Source organism: Schistocerca cancellata, chromosome 1 (assembly GCF_023864275.1).
Source record: "Schistocerca cancellata isolate TAMUIC-IGC-003103 chromosome 1, iqSchCanc2.1, whole genome shotgun sequence".
In the NCBI taxonomy this organism is placed as follows: domain Eukaryota; kingdom Metazoa; phylum Arthropoda; class Insecta; order Orthoptera; family Acrididae; genus Schistocerca; species Schistocerca cancellata.
Genome location: NC_064626.1, coordinates 492,223,631 through 492,245,877, shown reverse-complemented (window position 1 = coordinate 492,245,877; position 22,247 = coordinate 492,223,631). Strand labels below are relative to the sequence as shown.

The following is a 22,247-nucleotide window of genomic DNA, read 5'->3' as shown; positions in this document are numbered from 1 at the left end:
GCTTTCACAACCTTCATACAGTATCTGAACTTTTTAAATTAATGAATCAGGAACATTGTTTCCTCAAGAATTCCCATATTTTTACGTCTTGGTTCACTGACATATGCTTTTTCCCAAATCCAAGAACACTGCTGTCAGATCCTTTCCTTCCAAGAACACTGCTATCAGATCCTTTCCTTTTTCCCAATACTTCTCCATTGACTGGCAGAGGGAAAAAAATGAGGTCTGTTGTTCCCCTACCACTTCTGATTCCATGCTGCTGTTACTCAGATTGATGATTTAGGATCTTCCTCAGTCTTTTGTCTGTGATCTTTGCAGTTATTTTACTTCAGTGTGATAGCAGCATGATTTCTCTGTAGTTGACACGCTTTTTACTTCCTTTTTTAAATAGTCAAATTATTATTCCTTTTTTCCAATTATATGGCACTTTGTTCTGTTTCCATTGTATTTCTCGCATCCGATGTAACCATTGTCTTCCTTGGATTCCAGCTACCGTAATCATATCCGCCATCAATTCATCTACTTCTGCTGCCTTCCCACGTTTCATATGTTTTGGGGCATTTTCACTTTCTGCCCAAGAAATTGGATGCTGTTGCTCCTCTACTTCAATGACTTTGGTGTCATTCTCTTGTCCATTTTTCCTATTCAGTAAGGGAGGAAGAGTGACCAGAGGTACAGGGCACTCTCTTGTCCTTAGGGTGGGAAACTGCCCCTAAAGGTGGAAGAATCGGCAATGATCAACAGCATGAGGATGCAGAAGGCAGTGGAAACCACTTCATTAAAGACACAAAACATGTATCCACAGGGCCTGTGGCCTGTAAATGAAAAAGAGTCATGATGATCTCACCATTGGCAAAAGATTCCAGAATAGTCCCAGATTGAGATTTCTGGGAGGGGACTGCCAAGGGAGAGATGACCATGAGAAAAAGATTGAATAACCAATGAAAGGATGACGTTCTGTGAGCCAGGGCATGGATTGTCAGAAGTTTGAACGTGAACGTGGTAGGGAAGCTAGAAAGTCTGAAAAGGGAAATGCAAAACCTCAGTCTAGATATAGTAAGGGTCAGCAAAATGAAATGGAAAGAAGACAAGGGTTTCTGGTCAGATGAGTATAGGGTAATATCAACAGCAGCAGAAAATGGTGTAACAGGTGTGGGATTCATTAGGAATAGGAAGGTAGGGCAGAGAGTATGTTACTGTGAACAGTTCAGTGGTAGGGTTGTTCTTATCAGAATCGACAGCAAGCTAACACCTACAGTGATAGTTCAGGTATACATGCCAACGTTGCAAGTTGAAGATGAAGAGATAGAGAAGGTATATGAAGATATTGAAAGGATAATACAGTACGTAAAGGGAGATGAAAATGTAATAGTCTTGGGGGACTAGAGCACAGCTTTAGGGGAAGGAGCAAAAGAAAAGGTTACAGGAGAATATGGGCTAGAGACAAGGAGTGAGAGAGGAGAAAGACTAATTGAGCTCTTTAATAAATTTCAGCTAGTAATAGCAAATACTATGCTCAAGAATCACAAGAGGAGGAGGTATACTTGGAAAAGACTGGGTGATACGTTAAGATTCCAATTAGATTACATCGTGGTCAGGTAGAGATTCCGAAATCAGATACTGGATTGCAAGATGTACCGTAGAGCAGATATAGACTCAGATCACAATGTAGTAGTGATGAAGAGTAGGATGAAGTTTAATAGATTAGTCAAGAAGAATCAATATGCAAAGAAGTGGGATGCGGAAGTACTAAGGAATGATGAGATACCCTTGAAGTTCTATAAGGCTATAGATACTGCAATAAGGAAAAGCTCAATAGGCAGTACAGTTGAAGAGGAATGGGCATCTCTAAAAAGGGCAGTCACAGAAGTTCGGAAGAAAAACATAGGTACAAAGAAGGTAACTGCGAAGAAACCATGATTAACAGAAGAAATACTTCAGCTGATTGATGAAAGAAGAAAGTACAAAAATGTTGAAAGAAATTCAGGAATACAGAAATACAAGTCACTGACAAATGAAATAACATGAAGAGTGCAACGGGAATTCCACTGTTAAATGCAGAGAAGAGAGCGGATAGATGGAAAGAGTACATTGAAGGCTTCCATGAGGGGGTGATTTGTCTGATGTGATAGAAGAAGAAACAGGAGTCGACTTTGAAGAGATAGGGGATCCAGTATTAGAATCGGAATTTAAGAGAGCTTTCAAGGACTTTATTGAGCAGATAAGGCAAAAAGGATAGATAACATTCCGTCAGAATTCCTAAAATCATTGGGGGAAATGGCAACAAAATGACTATTCATGTTGGTGAGTAGAACGTATGAGTCTGGTCACATACCACCTGACTTCAAAATATCATACACACAATTGCCAAAGACTCCAAGAGTAGACAAATCCGAGAATTGTCGAACAATTAGCTTAACAGCTCATAGATTCAAGTTGCTGCCGAGAATGATATACAGAAGAATGGAAAAGAAAATGGAGTGTGTGATAGATGACGATCAGTTTGGCTTCTACATCTATATCCATACTCCACAAGCCACCTGACGGTGTGTGGCGGAGGGTACTTTGAGTACCTCTATCGGTTCTCCCTTCTATTCCAGTTTCATATTGTTTGTGGAAAGAAAGATTGTCGGTATGCTTCTGTGTGGGCTCTAATCTCTCTGATTTTATCCTCGTGGTCTCTTTGTGAGATATACGTAGGAGGGAGCAGTATACTGCTTGACTCCTCGGTGAAGGTATGTTCTCGAAACTTCAACAAAAGCCCATACCGAGCTAGTGAGTGTCTCTCCTGGAGAGCCTTCCTCTGGAGTTTATCTATCATATCTGTAACGTTTTCACGATTACTAAAATGATCGTGTAACAAAGTGCGTTGCTCTCCATTGGATCTTCTCTATCTCTTCTATCAACCCTATCTGGTACGGATCCCACAGCGGTGAGCAGTATTCAAGCAGTGGGCGAACAACTGTACTGTAACCTACTTCCTTTGTTTTCGGACTGCATTTCCTTAGGATTCTTCCAATAAATCTCAGTCTGCCATCTGCTTTACCGACAATTTTATATGGTCATTCCATTTTAGATCACTCCTAATGTCTACTCCCAGATAATTTATGGAATTAACTGCTTCCAGTTGCTGACCTGCTATATTGTAGCTAAATGATAAAGGATCTTTCTTTCTATGTATTCGCAGCACATTACACTTGTCTACATTGAGATTCAATTGCCATTCCCTGCACCATGTGTCAAATCGTTGCAGATCCTCCTGCATTTCAGTCGCATTCGGGAGGACGACGGTTCAATCCCGTCTCCGGCCATCCTGATTTAGGTTTTCCGTGATTTCCCTAAATCGCTTCAGGCAAATGCCGGGATGGTTCCTGTGAAAGGGCACGGCCGATTTCCTTTCCCATCCTTTCCTCACCCGAGCTTACGCTCCGTCTCTAATGACCTCGTTGTCGACAGGACGTTAAACACTAATCTCCTCCTCCTCCTGCATTTCAGACAATTTTCCATTGTTACAACCTCTCGATATACCACAGCATTATCCGCAAAAAGCCTCAGTGAACTTCCAATGTTATCCACAAGGTCATTTATGTATATTGTGAATAGCAATGGTCCTATGACACTCCCCTGCGGCACACCTGAAATCACTCTTATTTCGGAAGACTTCTCTCCATTGAGAATGACACGCTGCATTCTGTTATCTAGGAACTCTTCAATCCAATCACACAATTGGTCTGATAGTCCATATGCTCTTACTTTGTTCATTAAACGACTGTGGGGAACCGTATCGAACGCCTTGCGTAAGTCAATAAACACGGCATCTACCTGGGAACCAGTATCTATTGCCCTCTAAGTCTTGTGGACGAATAGCGCGAGTTGGGTTTCACACGATCATCTTTTTCAAAACCCGTGCTGAGTCCTACAGAGTAGATTTCTAGTCTCCAGAAAAGTCATTATACTCGAACATAATAAGTGTTTCAAAATTCTACAACTGATCGACATTAGAGATATAGGTCTATAGTTCTGCACATCTTTTCAACGTCCCTTCTTGAAAACGGGGATGACCTGTGTCCTTTTCCAATCCATTGGAATGCTACGCTCTTCTAGAGACCTACGGTACACTGCTGCAAGAAGGGGGGCAAGTTCCTTCGTGTACTCTGTGTAAAATCGAACTGGTAACCCATCAGGTCCAGCGGCCTTTCCTCTTTTGAGCAATTTTAATTGTTTTTCTATCCGTCTGTCATCTATTTTGATATCTACCATTTTGTCATCTGTGCGACAATCTAGAGAAGGAACTACAGTGCAGTCTTCCTCTGTGAAACAGCTTTGGAAAAAGACATTTAGTATTTCGGACTTTACTCTGTCATCCTCTGTTTCAGTACCATTTTGGTCACAGAGTGTCTGGACATATTGTTTTGATCCACCTACCGCTTTGACATAAGACCAAAATTTCTTAGGATTTTCTGCCAAGTCAGTACATAGAACTTTACTTTTGAATTCATCGAATACCTCTCGCATAGCCCTCCTCACACTACATTTTGCTTCGCGTAATTTTTGTTTGTCTGCAAGGCTTTGGCTATGTTTATGTTTGCTCTGAAGTTCCCTTTGCGTCCGCAGCAGTTTCCTAACTCGGTTGTTGTACCACGGTGGCTCTTTTCCATCTCTCATGATCTTGCTTGGCACATACTCATCTAATGCATATTGTATGATGGTTTTGAACTTTGTCCACTGATCCTCAACGCTATCTGTACTTGAGACAAACCTTTGTGTTGAGCCGTCAAGTACTCTGAAATCTGCTTTTAAGTCACTTTTGCTAAACAGAAAAATCTTCCTACCTTTTTTAATATTTCTAGTTACGGCTGAAATCATCGATGCTGTAACCGCTTTATGATCACTGATTCCCTGTTCTGCATTAACTGTTTCAAATAGTTCGAATCTGTTTGTCACCAGAAGGTCTAATATGTTATCGCCACGAGTCGGTTCTCTGTTTAACTGCTCAAGGTAGTTTTCAGATAATGCACTTAAAAAACTTTCACTGGATTCTTTGTCCCTGCCACCCATTATAAACGTTTGAGTCTCCCAGTCTATATCCGGAAAATTAAAATCTCCATCCAGAACTATAACATGGTTGGGAAATCTACTCGAAATATTTTCCAAATTTAGGATAGTGGATTGTGGTTGATAATGGAGGCAAGACTAAAGAAAAATCGACACATTCATAGGGATTAATAGAACCTGGAAAAGCGTTCGACAATGTAAAATAATGCAAGATGCTCGAAATTCTGAGAAAAATAGTAGTAAGCTGTAGGGAGAGATGCATAATATAGAATATGCACAAGAGCCAAGAGGATCTAATAAGAGTGGATGACAAAGAATCAAATGCTCGGGTTAAAAAGGGTATAAGACAGTGATGTAGTCTTTCACCCCTACTGTTCAGTCCGTACATCAAAGAAGCGATGATGGAAATTAAAGAAATGTTCAGGAATGGAAGTAAAATTCTAGGTGAAAGGATTTGCTATCCTGAGTGAAAATAAAGAAGAATTACACAATCTGCTGGATGGAATGAACAGTCTAATGAGTACAGAATATATTGTTACAGAAGAAGCTGAGTAGTACCTTGGTGTAGTGGTTATGATACTAACTGTTGCATGGAGTGTGGTGAGTTCAAAACTCACCTGGACTGTGCAATTTTAATTTCTATATTCAGTTTGAGTACATTCTAGAAGTATCCACAAATGTCAAGAGTCATTGTACTGGAATGTTCTGTAGCTGTATATATACTGTGTTCTGACCAGAGGCAGTTTGTTCCGCACTCTTGTATGTGCAAGTGCTGAATAAATCTTTGTTAAGTGAAGTTAGTGTTCGTCATTCATCTAATTACACCTTCTTCTACGTGACATTATTCTGGTGGAGACGCTGGGTATTGGAACTTGTGACAGTGCACATTATCGACGACACAGTGGCTCATATCAGGTCACGACAGAGCCGCCGTTTATGTGGCGAGAAACCCAAGTTCGGGCCATATTCAGCAGATTGCAATCTACCGGAGACAGAAGAAGAGGAAGACGTTATGATGACAGCAACTCTGTGCTACCACATGAGACATCCTTCCGGGTTCTCTGGTGATGATGGCCAAGATCCAAACAAGTGGCTGAAGGTATATAAGCGTATAGCCAAATTTAACAAATGGGATGACACCATGTGTTTGGCTAACGTATTTCTCTACTTGGAGGGCACTGGCAAGCAATGGTATGAGAACCACAAGAAGGAGGTCACAAGCTGGGAAGTATTCCAGGTGGAACTGCGCAAATATTTCGGTGACACACAAAGACAGATGTGCATGGCTGAAGATAAATTAGAGTGCAGGACACAGTGTCCAGGAGAGACTACAGCATTCTACATTCAAGACGTCTTGGAACTGTGTAAAATAGTGGATCCTAGAATGAAGATGGGAGATACGGTTGCACATCTCATGAAGGGTGTTGCTGAGGACATGTATCAAGCTCTACTCCTATAGGAGGTTTCGACAGCAGATGACTTCATAAAATGGTGCCAGTATATCGAGACAATGCATCAAAAAGGAATTACACACAAGAAGTTTGAATGGCTTCCAAATGTTATGTCAATGTCTGTGATGGAGAAAGCAACTGATTTCACAAGTGTTCTATGTCAGATAGTGAGAGAGGAAGTTCAGGAGGCACTTGGATTGCACAGCAAGCAAAAAACTGAGATGCTTCAAGAGGTCATAAGGGAGGAAGTGGAACAGACATTGAACCCAATCTCTCGTCCTTCACTTCCCTTTAAAATGGTGAAAAAGTCGAAACCCCTGCAAAGTTACATTCCCACAATGGCACGTGAGGAACATGTTTGGACACCAAGGAAGACTGATGTCTGAAGGACCCAGGATAACCAACCAGTATGTTTCCACTGTGGACGACAGGGACATGTGGTGCACTATTGTCAAGAAAGGTGGTAGATATTTTATGATGCCCACACCAGAAGACAGCAGACCGATCTTAGCTGATGCCAACTCTGGGACGGTGAAGATGAACAAGATAATGTGGATGAAGGGTGATGTAGGTCACCATCGCCGCAAGCTAGCCGGTGGAGACGACGCTGCCCAACATGCCAGTCGAGGTCTCCATCACTGTTTAGAAGCTCCAGCCGATCACCTAGCTGTTGCAACCTGGAAAACTAAAGGGTGCGACCTTCCTTGGAAGTGAGGCCGTCGATCACTACAAAAATGATAGGAAACTATGTTGATATCCTCATGGATGGCTGACCAGCCCAAGCTCTTGTGGACTCTGGAGCATCATATTGTCATTTCGGAGAAGTACCGTCGCCAGTTGCAGAAAACCATATCTGTCGACAGCAAAACATCTCTGCTGAAGGTGGCTGATGGCAAATATGTAAAACCTACAGGAAGATGTACCCTTCGTGTGGGTATAAGTGGCCATACACAGCCCTTAGAATTCATTGTCTTACAAGAGTGTAGTCATGACATCATTCTTGGATGGGACTTTTTGAAAGCTTCTCAGGCAATTATAGATTGTGGTCGCTCGAAGATTATGCTAGACGAGTTGAGATACTGTGGACAGGAAGATGCGCATCCAAGTGTGTGGAGACTATGTATGCTGGATGAAGTGATCATTCCTACAGTCGGCACTAAAAAGGTAACTGTCACGTGTCATGCCATGCATCAACCCATGGATCCTGTAGTGGAATGCAAGAGGAGCATACCACTGAAGAATAACTTTGTCATCCCAGCCTCTGCCGTCTCGTTTAAGAACAGATTTGGTCAATTGTGGATAGTTAACTTTTGCTGAGAACCGTAGATCCTTCAAAGATTCATGTGCATAGCAAACGCTGAGCCGTTAATTGAACAACAGCTGAGCATCATAGAAACCTCTTGTGCCAAGTCTGTGGGTGAAATTAGTGCTATCACTATGAGACAAGATCTTCTAGCTTGACTATCATCAGATATCACTAAGGAACAACAGAAGAAGCTACTTGCCATTCTTCAAGATTTCTCTGAATGCTTGAATCCACAGGTGAAGAGCAAATTAGACAAATCGATGGTGAAGCACCAGATTAGCACTGGAGACCATCAACCAATAAGCCAGAGAGCATACCGTGTGTCAGCAAAGGAACATTGAATAATTCGTGATGAGGTAGAGAAAATGATGAAGAATGACATCATTCGGCCTTCGCAGAGCCCATGCTAGTCACCAGTGCTCCTCATCAGGAAGAAGGATGGCAGTTGGTGCTTTTGTGTTGATTACAGGAAGCTTAATAAGATAACTAAAAAGGACGTTTACCCCCTTTGACGAATTGACACTACACTAGATTGTCTGAAGGGGGCTAAGTTTTTCTCAACCCTGGACATGTACTCAAGATACTGGCAAATCGAAGTAGATGAGGCTGTTCGTGAGAAAACTGTATTCATCACCCCTGAGGGCATGTACGAGTTTAAAGTAATGCTGTTTGGTTTGTGTAATGCACCAGCAACTCTTGAACAGATGATGGAGAATCTTCTAAGGCACCTGAAGTGGACAATGTGTCTTTGTTATTTAGATTACATTATAGTGTTCTCAAAGACATTTGATGAACATATGTAAGAACACTGAGGGCCGTTCTTAAGTGTCTCCAACAAGGCAGACTGAAACTTAATCCAAGAAAGTGTCTCTTTGGAGCAAAAGAAATCAAAATACTTTGACACCTGGGTGACGATGGTGTGAGGCCAGACCCAGAAAAGGTGAGATCTATAACGGAATTTCCTATTCCTGAAAGTATTAGAGATGTGAGAAGCATCCTCGGATTATGTCCTTATTACCGTCGTTTTATCAAAGACTTTTGTATCCAAGCCAGGCCACTCCGAAAGTTGTTAAAAGCTGATGCGAAATTTATCTGGGGTGGTGCTCAACAAGATTTGTTCGATGTGTTGCAAAAAGCTCTGACGACTGACCCTGTACTTGGTCTGTATGATGAGAGAGCACATACAGAACTACATACAGATGACAGGGGGTATGGGATCAGTGCTGTTTTGGTGCAAATTTCCGATGGAAAAGAGAAGGCGCAGCAGCCATTTATTATATCTCTTAAAAGAAAAAATAATGTTATGTTGTTTATTTAGTTAGCGGAAACACTCTCCTAGTAAATTTGTTTGAAAATACAAAAGAGATATAATAAGCAAAATAATGAATTTCGTAGGTTGCCAATTACATATTATATCTGGTTTTATCGAGTGCCAGGCTCCCTACAAATTACTGTAAATGCAATAGCGTAGTAGTACTCAGCTCTGAAATTATTACTATCACAGAAAATAGACAAGCTTTAATAAAATTATTTCACTGGATTACTTCAATTAATCTCAGTGAATATTTTTACATAATTTCTTCCCCTCCGGCTATTAGATATTGTGCTGTGAAAAATATTTTTAAATGTACCGCGTAATGGCGGCTAATTGTTAACAGTCAGAGATTACTGTTACTCGCTCCGCAGCAGCTGGAAACATGCTAAATAATTTTCATTAAATATTCTTTTCATAAGATAAATGTGGCGTAGGTTCTTGAAATAACCTATGCTTCTAGGACACTTACAAAAGCCGAGGGAAACTGCTCGGATACAGAAAGAGAATGTCTTGCTGTGATCTGGGCCATGTGCAGATTTCGACAGTATCTCTATGAAAGGCCATTTACAGTTGTTACAGACCATCATTCGCTTTGTTGGTCGACAGGTCTTAAGGATCTAACAGGATGATTCGCCAGGTGGGCACTACATCTTCAAGAGTATGACATTACCATACTGTACAAAAATGGAAGAAAACACAAAGATGCCGACTTTCATTCAAGAAACCCTGTGCAAGACCATCAAGACTTTGATGAAGATAGTGACTGTCTCGCTGCGCTCCAGGATGTCTCTGCTGAGCAGAGGGAGGACACCATACATCTCAAATTATGCTTGCCTTAAATCGGTCAGAGGATGTGAAAGGACAATTTAAGTTAGTTAATGGATTACTTTGCAAGAAAAACTTTGATCCGTTTGGAAAGAGATGGCTACCAGTGATTCCTAAATGCATGCGCTTAGGAAATTCCATGACACACCTGAGGCCAGACATTTAGGATTTATTAAGACCTACGATAAAATCTGCAAGAGATTTTTCTGGCCAGGTTTATTTAGGAGTGTCTGTCACTGTGTGTCACACTGTCGAGAGTGCCAGAGGAGAAAGGCAGTTTCTCAGAAACCACCTGGCCGACTCATACCAATTCCACCAGCTGAAGCGCCTTTCCAGCGTGTTAGGATTGACCTCCTTGGGCGATTTCCAACGTCTGCTAGTGGCAATAGATAGATTATTGTTTGCACTGATTATCTGACACACTATGCCATTACAAAAGCCGTAAAAACAGCCGAAGCATCCGAGGTAGCCAAATTCATCGTGGAAGACATTGTATTAAAACACGCTGCCCCCAGGTCGTTAATTACGTATCAAGGGAAAGTTTTTCAATCGAATCTTGTGACACAGATAAACCATCGAAGCAACATTACTCATCACATGACGACTGCCTACCATCCGCAAACTAACGGGCTTACTGAACGCCTTAATAAGATCTTGGCCAACATGCTATCATTGTTCGTCAATGTTGAGCAGAGCAACGGGGATGAGGTGCTGCCTTTCATGATGTTTGCGTACAACACCACCAGACAAGACACCCCAGGATTTACACCATTTTTCCTGGTGCATGGGCGTGAGGCGACAACAACGATGGACACTGTGTTTCCGTTACATCCCGATGATGTGGACGACAACAACATCAGCCAGTGTTAACCAGAGCTGAGGAAGCTCGGCAGTTAGCTCAATCTGCACGCTGCAGACTCAAGAGAACGATCGTTGAAGGTATGACTCGAGCCACTGCCCTGTTGTCTACCAGCCTGGTGACCTCATCTGGATCTTCACTCCTGTTCGGAAGGTTGGTCTCTCTGAGAACCTCCTCAGGCACTACTTTGGACCTTATAAGTTTGTAAGACAGTTGTCTGATATTACTTATGAAGTTGAAGATTTCGACCCTGACACAAACGATGAAAGATCAGACATACGGTCCACGTCCTTTGAATGAAGCCCTATAAGGATCCTGCAACCCATGGTAAATTCGAAGCTCCAATGACAGGCAACAAGCGGAAAGGTGACAAAAAGTGTAGCGACAAAAGAAGTTCTAAAAAGATCACCACCAGGATGAGAATCAGTCATCAGGAGTCGGAGTATGCAGGAATAATGACTCATTCCCGGACTAGGAGGACGTAACACCAAGACGCTGTTCACTTAAGGAAGGATCAGTGTCGCAGAAGAAGCTGAGTAGCTACATGGTGTAGTGGTTATGATACCAAACTGTCACATGGAGGATCGTCAGTTCAAGACTCACCTGTACTGTACAATTTTAATTTCTATATTTGGTTTGAGTACATTATAGAAGTATCCACAAATGTCAAGAATCATTGTACTGGAATGTTCTGTAGCTGTATATATACTGTGTTCTGGCTGGAGGCAGTTTGCTCCACACTCTTGTATGTGCAGTTGCTGAATAAACCTTTGTTAAGTGAAGTTAGTGTTCGTCATTCATCTAATTACACCTTGTTCTACGTGACAATATATTGAGGGTAAACAGAAGGAAGACAAATGTAATGAGAACAGGGAGTAGATGAAGTTAAGGAATTCTGCCACCTAGGCAGCAAAATAACAATGACGGAGCATTGAGGACCTCAAAAGCAGTCTAGTACTGGCAAAAAGGGCATTCCTGTCCAAGAGAAGTCTACTAATGTCAAACATGGTCCTTAATTTGAGGAAGAAATTTATGAGAACGTATATTAGGAGCTACAGCATTTTATGGTAGTGAAACAGGGACTGTGGGAAAACCAGAACAGAAGAGAATCAAAGCATTTGAGATGTGGTGCTACAGACGAATGTTGAAAATTAGGTGGACTGATAAGGTAAGGAATGAGGAGGTTCTGTGCAGAATCGAAGAAGAAAGAAATATGTGGAAAACAGTGACAAGGAGAAGGGACAGGATGCTAGGACACCTGTTAAGACATCAGGAAATAATTTCCATGGTACTAGGAGGAGCTGTAGAGGGCAAAAACTGTAGAGGAAGACAGAGATTGGAATACATCCAGCAAGTAATTGAGGACATTGGTTGCAAGTGCTACACTGATATGAAGAGGTTGGCACAGGAGAGATATTCGTGGTGGGCTGCATCAAATTAGTCGGATGATTATTGATAACTAAAAAAAAAAAAAGTTAATACATTTCATAATTTTTATTTTGAAGTTATGATCATTATATATAATTTTCAGTTGTTAGTACACTCTATTATTGGAAACAGTTATGAATGTCAGGCATGTTACACTGATATAATACATTTATGGCAATGTCTTTAGTTCTCACTCCTGGACCGAATACTCTGCTTTTTTCTAACTTGTAGTCTCAAAAAATGACCGTTTCATGTAGAAATCCCTCACTGCTGGGCCACAAAACTACATCAAGTGTTGGAGGTCCTTAAACTTTTCAAGTGAGAGTGCAGTGAGATTTGCAGCAGAGTGTAAAGGATATTATTTCCTTCATAGCAGCCCAAACTGATTTTTTGTAATGAAAGATTAGTATTAAAACCATGATGCCATATATTTTTTTTTATTTTAAGAGTGTGAAATTAAAGTAACCATCTCATTTTTGTATAAATAATCTGGAAGGCAGAATTCTCCAGAATTTGGCTCACTGGCTGTACCATCAGCTTCATGGGGACATGGGCCACAGAGTTTGCTTTGTTAGTGAAATCTGTCATTATAAGACCTTTGGAATTGAACAAGAGGTCCCATCTCTTATTATAACAAAAGCTTGTTTACTGGTTGAATGGCAAAAGGACACCACTTCTTGTACAGAGGTGATAGAAAATGAGCCCAAGATCTGAGAAGCACTTGATCTAATCCAATAATGTCAAAACAAGAAGGTTTCACTCTAGCTGCAGAAAAATGGCTCAGCCGATGGTCAGGAATTTCAGCAGGTGTCTTATTGTTAGTGAAGGCCATGTTGTGGTTACATTCCATATAAGAGTGACCTCTAAGGGGAAACATTACTGTAACTGAGTTCAATCTTCTTGTGTTGTTTACAACATAATGTAAGACTCTTATAATAGTATAATTTTTATTCTCCATGCCACGTGCATTACAGAATGTGTCCAGACATTCTAACGCTTTAGATGACAAGAATCGATGTGAAGTTGGATTGCAAAATTCACACCTCTCTCACCTCAGTTGACTTACTTGGTAAGCACTGCGATCTTCTTCTCTGGATGGCTGTCGATTTCCAAAAACTTCTTCTCCAAAGAATAACGGAATTTATCAGACTCTCTCTCTCTCTCTCTCCTCATGAAATAAGTGGATACCCGCAGAATACCTTTAGTTTATTCTTAGTATGTGTCAACTTCCACAAAGCACAAATTCACCATTTCTCACATAAATATTTAAAAAATTTGCAAGTCAACCAATTCGTCTCGCATTAGACTCGTTGGTTTAACAACCACATAATTTATGAACATGTCTTGCTTCTAGCAAGTCCAACGCATGACTTACTTAAAAGTCTAATCTCATTTCTTCATTAAAAGTCTAATCTCATTTCTTCATTTGTCCTTAACAATCATCACAATCACTAAACCAGCAAAGAATAGCACAGGCTCTTCTCTACACATACACTGAAACTCTAGAAGAAGGCCATGTGGTTCTAGAATTTACGTGGAAACTCTCGAAGCACTACAACACTTAATATCTGGTGCCAACTTTGTGAATATAAAGTGGTGCAACATCAATGCAACTTTATCATATCCTATCCCTCCAGTGGTCTCATTATAACAAAACAGAGTCACTATTAGACAGAACTAGAATGTTAAACGAATACAGAGATAATTGGCATATTGATATTTTCTGAAAATCCATGGATCTTTCTGTTTCATACTCCTAATTTTTGTGGCTTTCTTTCATCTGTAGAATGTGTCTGCTTTGGTCTTGTGTATATCATTTTCTGACTTCAACAGTATTTGTCATCTTTGAAGTTTCAATTGTGGTTCTTCATTTGTAGTGCTCTTCCATCTCTGGGTGATGACTTGCATTTCTACTTGAAATGCAGGTATCGCATCTAGGAAAACCAAATTTTGTATTGAACTGTGAATTGAATAAATTTCTGTTAAACTGATGAGATATGTTAGGTAATCTTTTTTGTCTGATGCATTTTTCTAACATTCAACTTTGCAGGGAGGCATAGTTTCTTACTTACACTCCTTCTGTAATGATTGCACTACATCTGAAAGACAGCACGATTCGGTCATTTTTTGACTATCTGAGATATGCACTTGGTAAGAATATGCATTGCAATTGAATCTTGCGTGGTCCAAACCTTGTCTAGGTGTATGCTGTTTTATTGGGTTTATAGACATTAGTCCATATAAGTAGTAAATCTAATCTGCTCATCATATCTTTTCATTTGATTAAATTCCTAGAGAATTTCTGATCACTGGTCAGCATACACATTTTTAAAACATTTTAATCTCTTAAACTTAGTCTTGGCCGGCCACTATATGAAGACTGTTCTTTCAGACGGATGTATATCAACGGCTGTCGGCAGCTTAGGGTCTTGATTTAATTATCATTTGATTCTAGAGAGATGCATGGTCACCGCAGCATGTCTGAAAGAACAGATACCATCTTCATATAGTTAAGGCTAACCGGCCATTGACTTCCTTCTTCTGTGCGAATGCACATGCATTGCCCGAACTCTTACGGGACTCATAAGATTGTCTGCCGCGAGTAATAAGTGTAATGGGCAGGGGCACTACAGATGTAGTGTGTGGACATTAAGTTGGGAATATGGGTCTCACGGGGAGCGTGCAAGGGATAAATCCCTGCAGGCGCACTATCCTCTGTGCTATCGGTGGCTCAGGTGGATAGAGCGTCTGCCATGTAAGCAGGAGATCCCGGGTTCGAGTCCCGGTCGGGGCACATATTTTCAACTGTCCCCGTTGATGTATATCAATGCCTGTTGGCAGCTTAGGGTCTTGATTTAATTATCATTTTAAAACACTATACTCTGATAGGTTGCAACATTTAGAACAACTGGATCTGTGGTGAAAGAGAAACCACCTGGTCTTCCCTGTTCAGTTTGGATTAACTCTGGAAAACAGACAGAGTGAGAATGGCAGTTCTTGCTAGTCTGAAACGCTCCAATAGGCAACAGGCTGTATCACTGGATGAGTCACGTCATTTGCTTCATCGCTTCTTATGCAATGATCTCAAATTTCACCTATGCAAATTAATGATCGTGTAGCAGCTAAGTGAAATGGATTTTGTGCTACACAGATAGGTTTGTGGCATAATGGACACTGTTCTTATGGAAGGTGCATGTGTCCCAATGCTCATGAGTGATGAAGTCTATTTTCATCTGGATGGGTGTATGTTAATGTACAGAACTGTTATTACTAGACGTTGCAGAGCCCCATGAAGAACACCGAAAACCTCTCCACAGCTCAAAAGTAACAGTGTGGTGCCATATCTTAAGGCAGGGAATGTTGGACCCTATTTTTTTTTTGTAGGAGGAGGAACCACAGCTACTGTGACACCAGCAAAATGTTAAATAACTTCCATCATCTAGAACTAGAAAGATGTTGAGTGAATATGACAGAAATGTGGTTCAAACAGAATGGTGCCACACATCAGACAGTGAGAGCATCTGTGGAAGTAGTTTGACACATATTCCCAGGACATGTCATTTCACGACATGGTCCCTCCCCGCCCCCCCCCCCCCCTCCCCCACACTCACCCAAGCAATCAATCAATCTGTGACTACTTTTTGTGGTCCTACTTGAAATGAAGAGAGTACATGAACAAACTCTGCACAATTAATTACCTCAAAATTTCTATCATCAGGAAACTGAAGCTATGCTGAATGAAATGTTGGAGAGAACTGTGCATAGCCGGTCAAAGTGGCCGTGCGGTTCTAGGCAATGCAGTCTGGAACCGCAAGACAGCTACGGTCGCAGGTTCGAATCCTGCCTCGGGCATGGATGTGTGTGATGTCCTTAGGTTAGTTAGGTTTAACTAGTTCTATGTTCTAGGGGACTAATGACCTCAGAAGTTGAGTCCCATAGTGCTCAGAGCCAGCCAAAACTGTGCATAACTTTCAGGAGAGGATCCAGATTTGTGTCCGGTAAGAAGGACGTCATCTCAATGACATTACTTTGTGAACCTAATTAAGGTATGCAGATTTAAAAAATACAGTAAAAGTGTTATTACTGAATGCAAGATTTTTAAAATAAAACCAGGTTTCAGTTATTCTGTATAATTCATAACTGCTACACTAGACAAATCATCTGGCCATAGATATTTAGTGCTACCCATGTGAAGTTGGGATGCATGCGTGTGTGATATGTAAGTGGTTTAAAAACTTTTTACATAATGTGCAGTGGCCCTTATGATCTGGGTATCTTCATTTGACTAATGTACAAGTATTTTTAACTAAAAAAAGGAATTGAGTATAAATAGGTTTTAAATATTTTTTTGAAGTAAACATTGTAACTGGTCTGTGGTTTAGAGTTTGTAATTATCTAATTACTGGTGATATGATGATTGAAATACCTTCAAACTGCTTAACAGCCGTGATCTACCAAAGAAATCAAAAGTACTTGACTGTGTAACTACAAATATTATGTTGTTAAGAAACACTACACTGCCTCTCAATGCTGCATCTGTCCCCACCACATCCCTGCATGCTCCAACAGGCAGCACCACCATCTTTCCCCACCCCAATCCTGCCAACCGTCCCCTTCCGTGCCCCACACCTCATTCATACCTTCACTACCCAACCCAGCTGGACTGCTGCTTGTGCCAGATGCAGTTGCAGTTAAGCCTTAGCACAGAAGGCAGTGGCCATGTGAATGTGAATTGTTGTGTGAATGTGTTTTCTACTTCTGAAAGAAGACTTAGTTCGAAAGCTGAAAATGTTTGTGGTGTTCTCTCTCATTGTACCTGTCTGTGATTCAGTTCAGACTCGTGTGTATATTACATTGTATTTTATATACTCCAGATTTGAGAAATTTGACAGTTGGAGGTTTCTCATTATGTAGAAACAGCAGCTTGGTGGCATTTTGGTGGTAAAGGACACATTAATGTCCTATTTTGTAAATAAATTAGGTCTATGATATGAGTTGTTACCTAGAAATGGGATTGTAGTGTATTTCTTAGCAGTAAGACCACTTCTATTGAGTGTAGATGAGTTTATTTTCTTGTTGGTTTTATTGCTATAACATTATTGGAAAAGGTTTGATTGATATCCAGTTTTGACCGCTATATACTTTATTAAATTTTGTAGCAATAGCAGAAGGCGTTAGGGACACCTCGATAATGCAGCATAGTATGAAAGAATGCCAATTTGTGCTTAAAAGGGTGACAAGAAGAGGCATGAATGAGGTTATCTGTTGTGGTGGGTTACCTAATTTCAGCATCCACTTAACATAGTTTCAGGTTCAGAAAACTCAGTTCATTATGCTGATTTCATATTTCATACATAAATTTAAATTTTGGGTGGAAGCAGTTCAGTGACTAACTAAGTGATATGATGTCCTTCACATATTCTTTTAATACAATGATGGTATCATCAACATATTGTCTGTAGATAGAAATGATATTGGTGGGAATTACAAAAGTTATTTCAAAATTATTAATGAACATTTCATCTGGAAATCCAGTAAGGCAGTTTCTCATAGCAAAGCCTTCATCTTTTTGATATAGCTGACCATTGAAACTGAAGTAGTTATATTTAAGAATGATTCTCAAAACTCTTATAGGTTCTTTACTTTCATTTGAATCCACTTTCTTGTATTTAGTGAAATTGTCTTCAATAATATGGATGGTTTTATGTGTGGGAATGTTAGTGTAGAGATTTATAATATCAAAAGGTGCAAGTATATGGGCAGGGGAAAACATGACACATTTTAGAGAGTTAATCATATCCGTTTTATTTTTCACAGAGAAAGATGTTGTATATGTCTATTATTTCTTGAAGAACTAGTAAGTTCCTGGAAAGGAAATATCCAGGACTACCAATTCCATTAACAATTGGACAAATAGGGCAATTACTTTTATTAATCTTAATTTGCAACATAAAGCTGATGTCTTAGGATTCATGCTTAGTAATCTAGCATGGTCTTTGGGAGGGAAGAGGGAGTTACTGGAATCAAAAGTCTCTTTAAACTGTTTAGTGAAGTTAGTACTGGAGTCTTTGCTAATGGTATCAGTTCTGTTATCAGAAAAGAATTCTAATGTTTTATTTAGATAGTCAATAATACAAGATAACTGAAGAATTGCCTTTATCTGACTTTATTATGACAGCATTTTGTTCATTGAGCTTATTATTAATGCACTACACTGCAAAAAGAGAGCTATTTTTCTTTTTATGACTGCTGTTTGTGATAAACTCATTAACCTTGCAACCTGTCATAGCTTGTTGGCATCTGTTTAACTCAGCAGTACCCACAACAGTTTTCTCATCAACAATAATCACGTACAGTACATACATTTCTGCTCATATCACAGCATTATGCTTCTATGAAGAAGACATTGACAACCGATAGAACAATACCAAGTAAGTTTCTGTAATATATTTCTTATACTTCGTATAAATGCATAGCTAAGATCTAAAGAGTTATAATATCTCTAATTTTGTAGGCTTCTGGAGATGACAAATTAATTTGTCGAAACCTGTAAACCGTAATACAATATATATTTGCAACTGATGACTGTATATTCTTCTGAAAAATATATGCTGCAGTTGCTGAAAAATACAGCCATGAATAAAATAATAAAACAATTACATAGTGTTTTATGAGGTTTCAGGATTGCAGCTGTGTGATGTTGACTTCTTGCAAAAATATTTCAGCTGACAAGCAGGCAGCCATCTTGAGTTTTGCACTGGAGAGTGCTTGTGCTTGTGGCTAAGTTTGCACCAGAAATTGGAACAGTGGCACATATGCATAGGTCTTAGCTGCATGAATGAATGCCCTCTGTTGAACATAGAGCCTTTTGCTGAATATTGCTCCATCTGAAGCACACAGCTGTATATATGACAGTTTTATTGGATGCATGCCTCTATCAAATCATGGGCCAGCATATTTAAAATTTACTATTGTTTAATAGGTGTGAAATTTTGTTTTTGTCAAGAAATTAAAGAAATGCCCGGTCTCACACTTTATCCAATTGAAAGCTGCCATCACAATTAATATCTTCAGTCAAATGTATCTCAACAGATACCTAAATAATTAAATCCCAGTAGTAAATTGTTGTGTCCAAGATTTTTGTGATGGAATAATCCAAGAAATAATTCTGGAGAAACACTCACATATGGCTGACTTACTGGGCTGGGAAAGTTGAGTATGGTGATCACGTTCCACACACACCTTTTGTGTGTTATGCATGTTGTATGGCCAATGTTTGCTTTGTGTCATTGATACAGTATTCTGTATACCCCATCTTTCCATAAACACAGGCCTTCTTTTACCAAGCTGAGAAGAGCACATGTCTTTGTAGGTGTCTGGATGATTACTTTCATAGGATTATGCCAAATTTAGATTAAATCTGGCCATGTACATGAGAAATGCCCTGGAGTTAACAGCTTCTCATACTCTTTGTCTTGTGACTGGCCATGTTTACTCCTTGCTAAAGCTCTGCTAATCAGATGTGAAGAATATCCTTTTTCCTTGAGCACTGATGGGAGACACACACAATGTTTGTACTATGCACGAGCATGCAGTGGAGGACATCCATAGTTTCAGAAGGATGGGGGCAGCTAGACAGCAGCAAATACATATCTGTGTATTGAAAGAAATATAGCTTGAAATGTAAACAGATGGAAGATTGATGAAAGAGGGTTTGATGAAAATATCTATGTATAGATGTCAAATAGTTAATGATGACGACTTTGCAGATAACAAGCTAGAGAAATAGCACTGAAGGCAAAACTGTTACTTCAGGTACTCTTATAGGTATTAAGTGAAGTCATTTTTCCTTTCTGTTGCTGTAATACTTATTACTGTGGAACACAGTTGAAAGAATTTTTTAAAAACCTTTACAAAGTTTGTCAGCTTTCTGAGAACATTAATTTATTTTATTCACAGAACTTGAGTCCAAGGAAAGGTATCCTTAAACATCCAGGACGGGTGTCTCGCAGTTTGTCCGAATCCAGTGTTGATGACTATTCATGGTCATCATCATTAGACATTGTGGGCCAGTCTGCTGGGTCTGATATTTGCATTCCTGAGGAAGAAGAGTCTGGGACGGAACACAAAAAGACTGTTCGTTTTAATGATGATGTATCAGAAAAAATTTACAGGTATGAAATACAGAACTTAGATTAGATAATTTAGTTGACAAATACTAAGAAATTCCACTATGGTCTCCCTCCCTCCCTCTCCCCCTCCCCTCCCCTCCCCCTCCCCTCCCCCTCCCCTCCCCCTCCCCTCCCCCTCCCCTCCCCCTCTCCTCCCCCCCCCATGAATCTAAGAACAGATGTGTGCTCATAAATGAGATCAGTGATGATCAAAGTAGATTATTATTACATTAAGAATTACTGTGTGATATTTATGTAGATGTTTGGAAAGGGGGAAAGTTTTTCATAAATCACTAAAATGTGATCACTCCTTGGAATAAAGCTATAATTTCATTTTGAATGATAGTTCGTTAGAGATACAATACATTATGTACTTGCAGAAATAGTCGCAAACTGTAAAATGCTGATAATCATCTTAATTCATGATGGAAAGAAATTAACTAGCTTCAAAAATACAGGTTCTTGATACTGCAATGGCACTCTTAAAGAAATGGCACTATAAATATATCAGTAGCAACAGGTACGGAAACACTTCTTCTGTAACATATGATAAGTTTGTTACCCAAGCAGGAACTAATTTATAAATATGTCAAACTGTCATATCTGTCTGTTTGAAAGTGCTTCTCCAAAACTATTAGACAAATTCTAATGGTTTTTTTGCTGGTAACTTGAGAATAGCTAGGGGCACCTTATAGGCTTTAGTTCATCAAAATTGAATCACAAAAAGCTATTGTAATTGAAAGTTTTATCCATACTAATATTATAAATTTGAAAGTGACTGTGTCTGTTACATTTTCATGAGTAACCTGCTGAACCAATTTAAATGAAATGAGATATGGAGATAGCTTAAACCCTGAGGAAGAGCATAGACTACATTATAGAGTGTGTATTTCAAGATACTTATTGCTTTGAAGAATATTACACGAATTGGAAAGAACGCTATTTGTGTTCAAAATAAGCCAAAAACATGAAATTGAGTTCATTTGAAAGCTCTTTTAGGATGGGATCTGTTGTGTACATAGTTCTGCGTAGTCAGCGTGTACACAACTTTCCCACTAGAGCGTGCCCCGCTAAGCACAACAGCGCAGGTGCAGCGCTCGTCCGTCTCTGCACTACGAGATGGCGCTGTCTTAGAGACGAACCAAATTCTGCTTCCACCGATCCGCGTATTAATATGTAATGCAGCCAATGAGATTGCTGCTAACGTAGAACCTTTTCTCCTCGCGGATCACACTTGTGCAGTGATACCTGAAGGTGCGAGGTATTATAACGAGTGTACAGACCTCCAATTAGTCAGTCTGCATTAGTCTATAGTCAAGTTTCAGTCTCTGCATAATAAGATTATCATATTCCTGTACATAGCCATGAAGAGAAATGTACAGACACTTTGTCAGGTATCAGAGATATGTGAGATACCAAGACCAAAGGAACTTCAGATTGTCAATTGTAAACAGCATCCAGAATCAAGTTACATAATATCTATGATTTTTATTATTTTAATAAATGTGTGTGAAAATTAATCAAGTTCTGTTTAAAGTTGGTTACCATCAGTCTGCTACTCTAAGAGTGCAAGTGGCATTTCTATCATCTGACCTAACAGCAGAAGATAATCACGCCACGATAAGACCACGAGACATATTGCTGACACTCGCCTACTTCGTTAGAGCGACAAGTCAAATAATCTGATGTGTGTACCGAAGGTCTTACAGTACGCACACCACAGGATCACTATCAGAAGTTTCTTTATGCTTAAGATAGTGCTGTAAACACCTTCAAAAATTAATTTGTTTTTTTTTGTGTGTAAACTCTTAAAGCTTTTTAAATAAAACAAATTTGA

At 39.8% G+C, this 22,247-nt stretch overlaps 1 protein-coding gene and 1 non-coding gene across 2 annotated transcripts in view; both read left to right on the top strand.

Annotated features, from left to right (window-relative positions):
• The window catches only part of LOC126177879 (protein kintoun), a 92,218-nt gene that overhangs the window by 38,095 nt on the left and 31,876 nt on the right, over nt 1-22,247 (top strand). The window contains exon 3 of the mRNA XM_049924489.1: nt 20,199-20,413. Coding sequence (XP_049780446.1) covers nt 20,199-20,413 — 215 coding nt within the window. The remainder of the gene's footprint in view (nt 1-20,198; nt 20,414-22,247) is intronic.
• Trnat-ugu (transfer RNA threonine (anticodon UGU)) lies at nt 14,959-15,033 on the top strand. The gene has a single exon. It is a non-coding gene; the product is annotated as a tRNA-Thr (tRNA).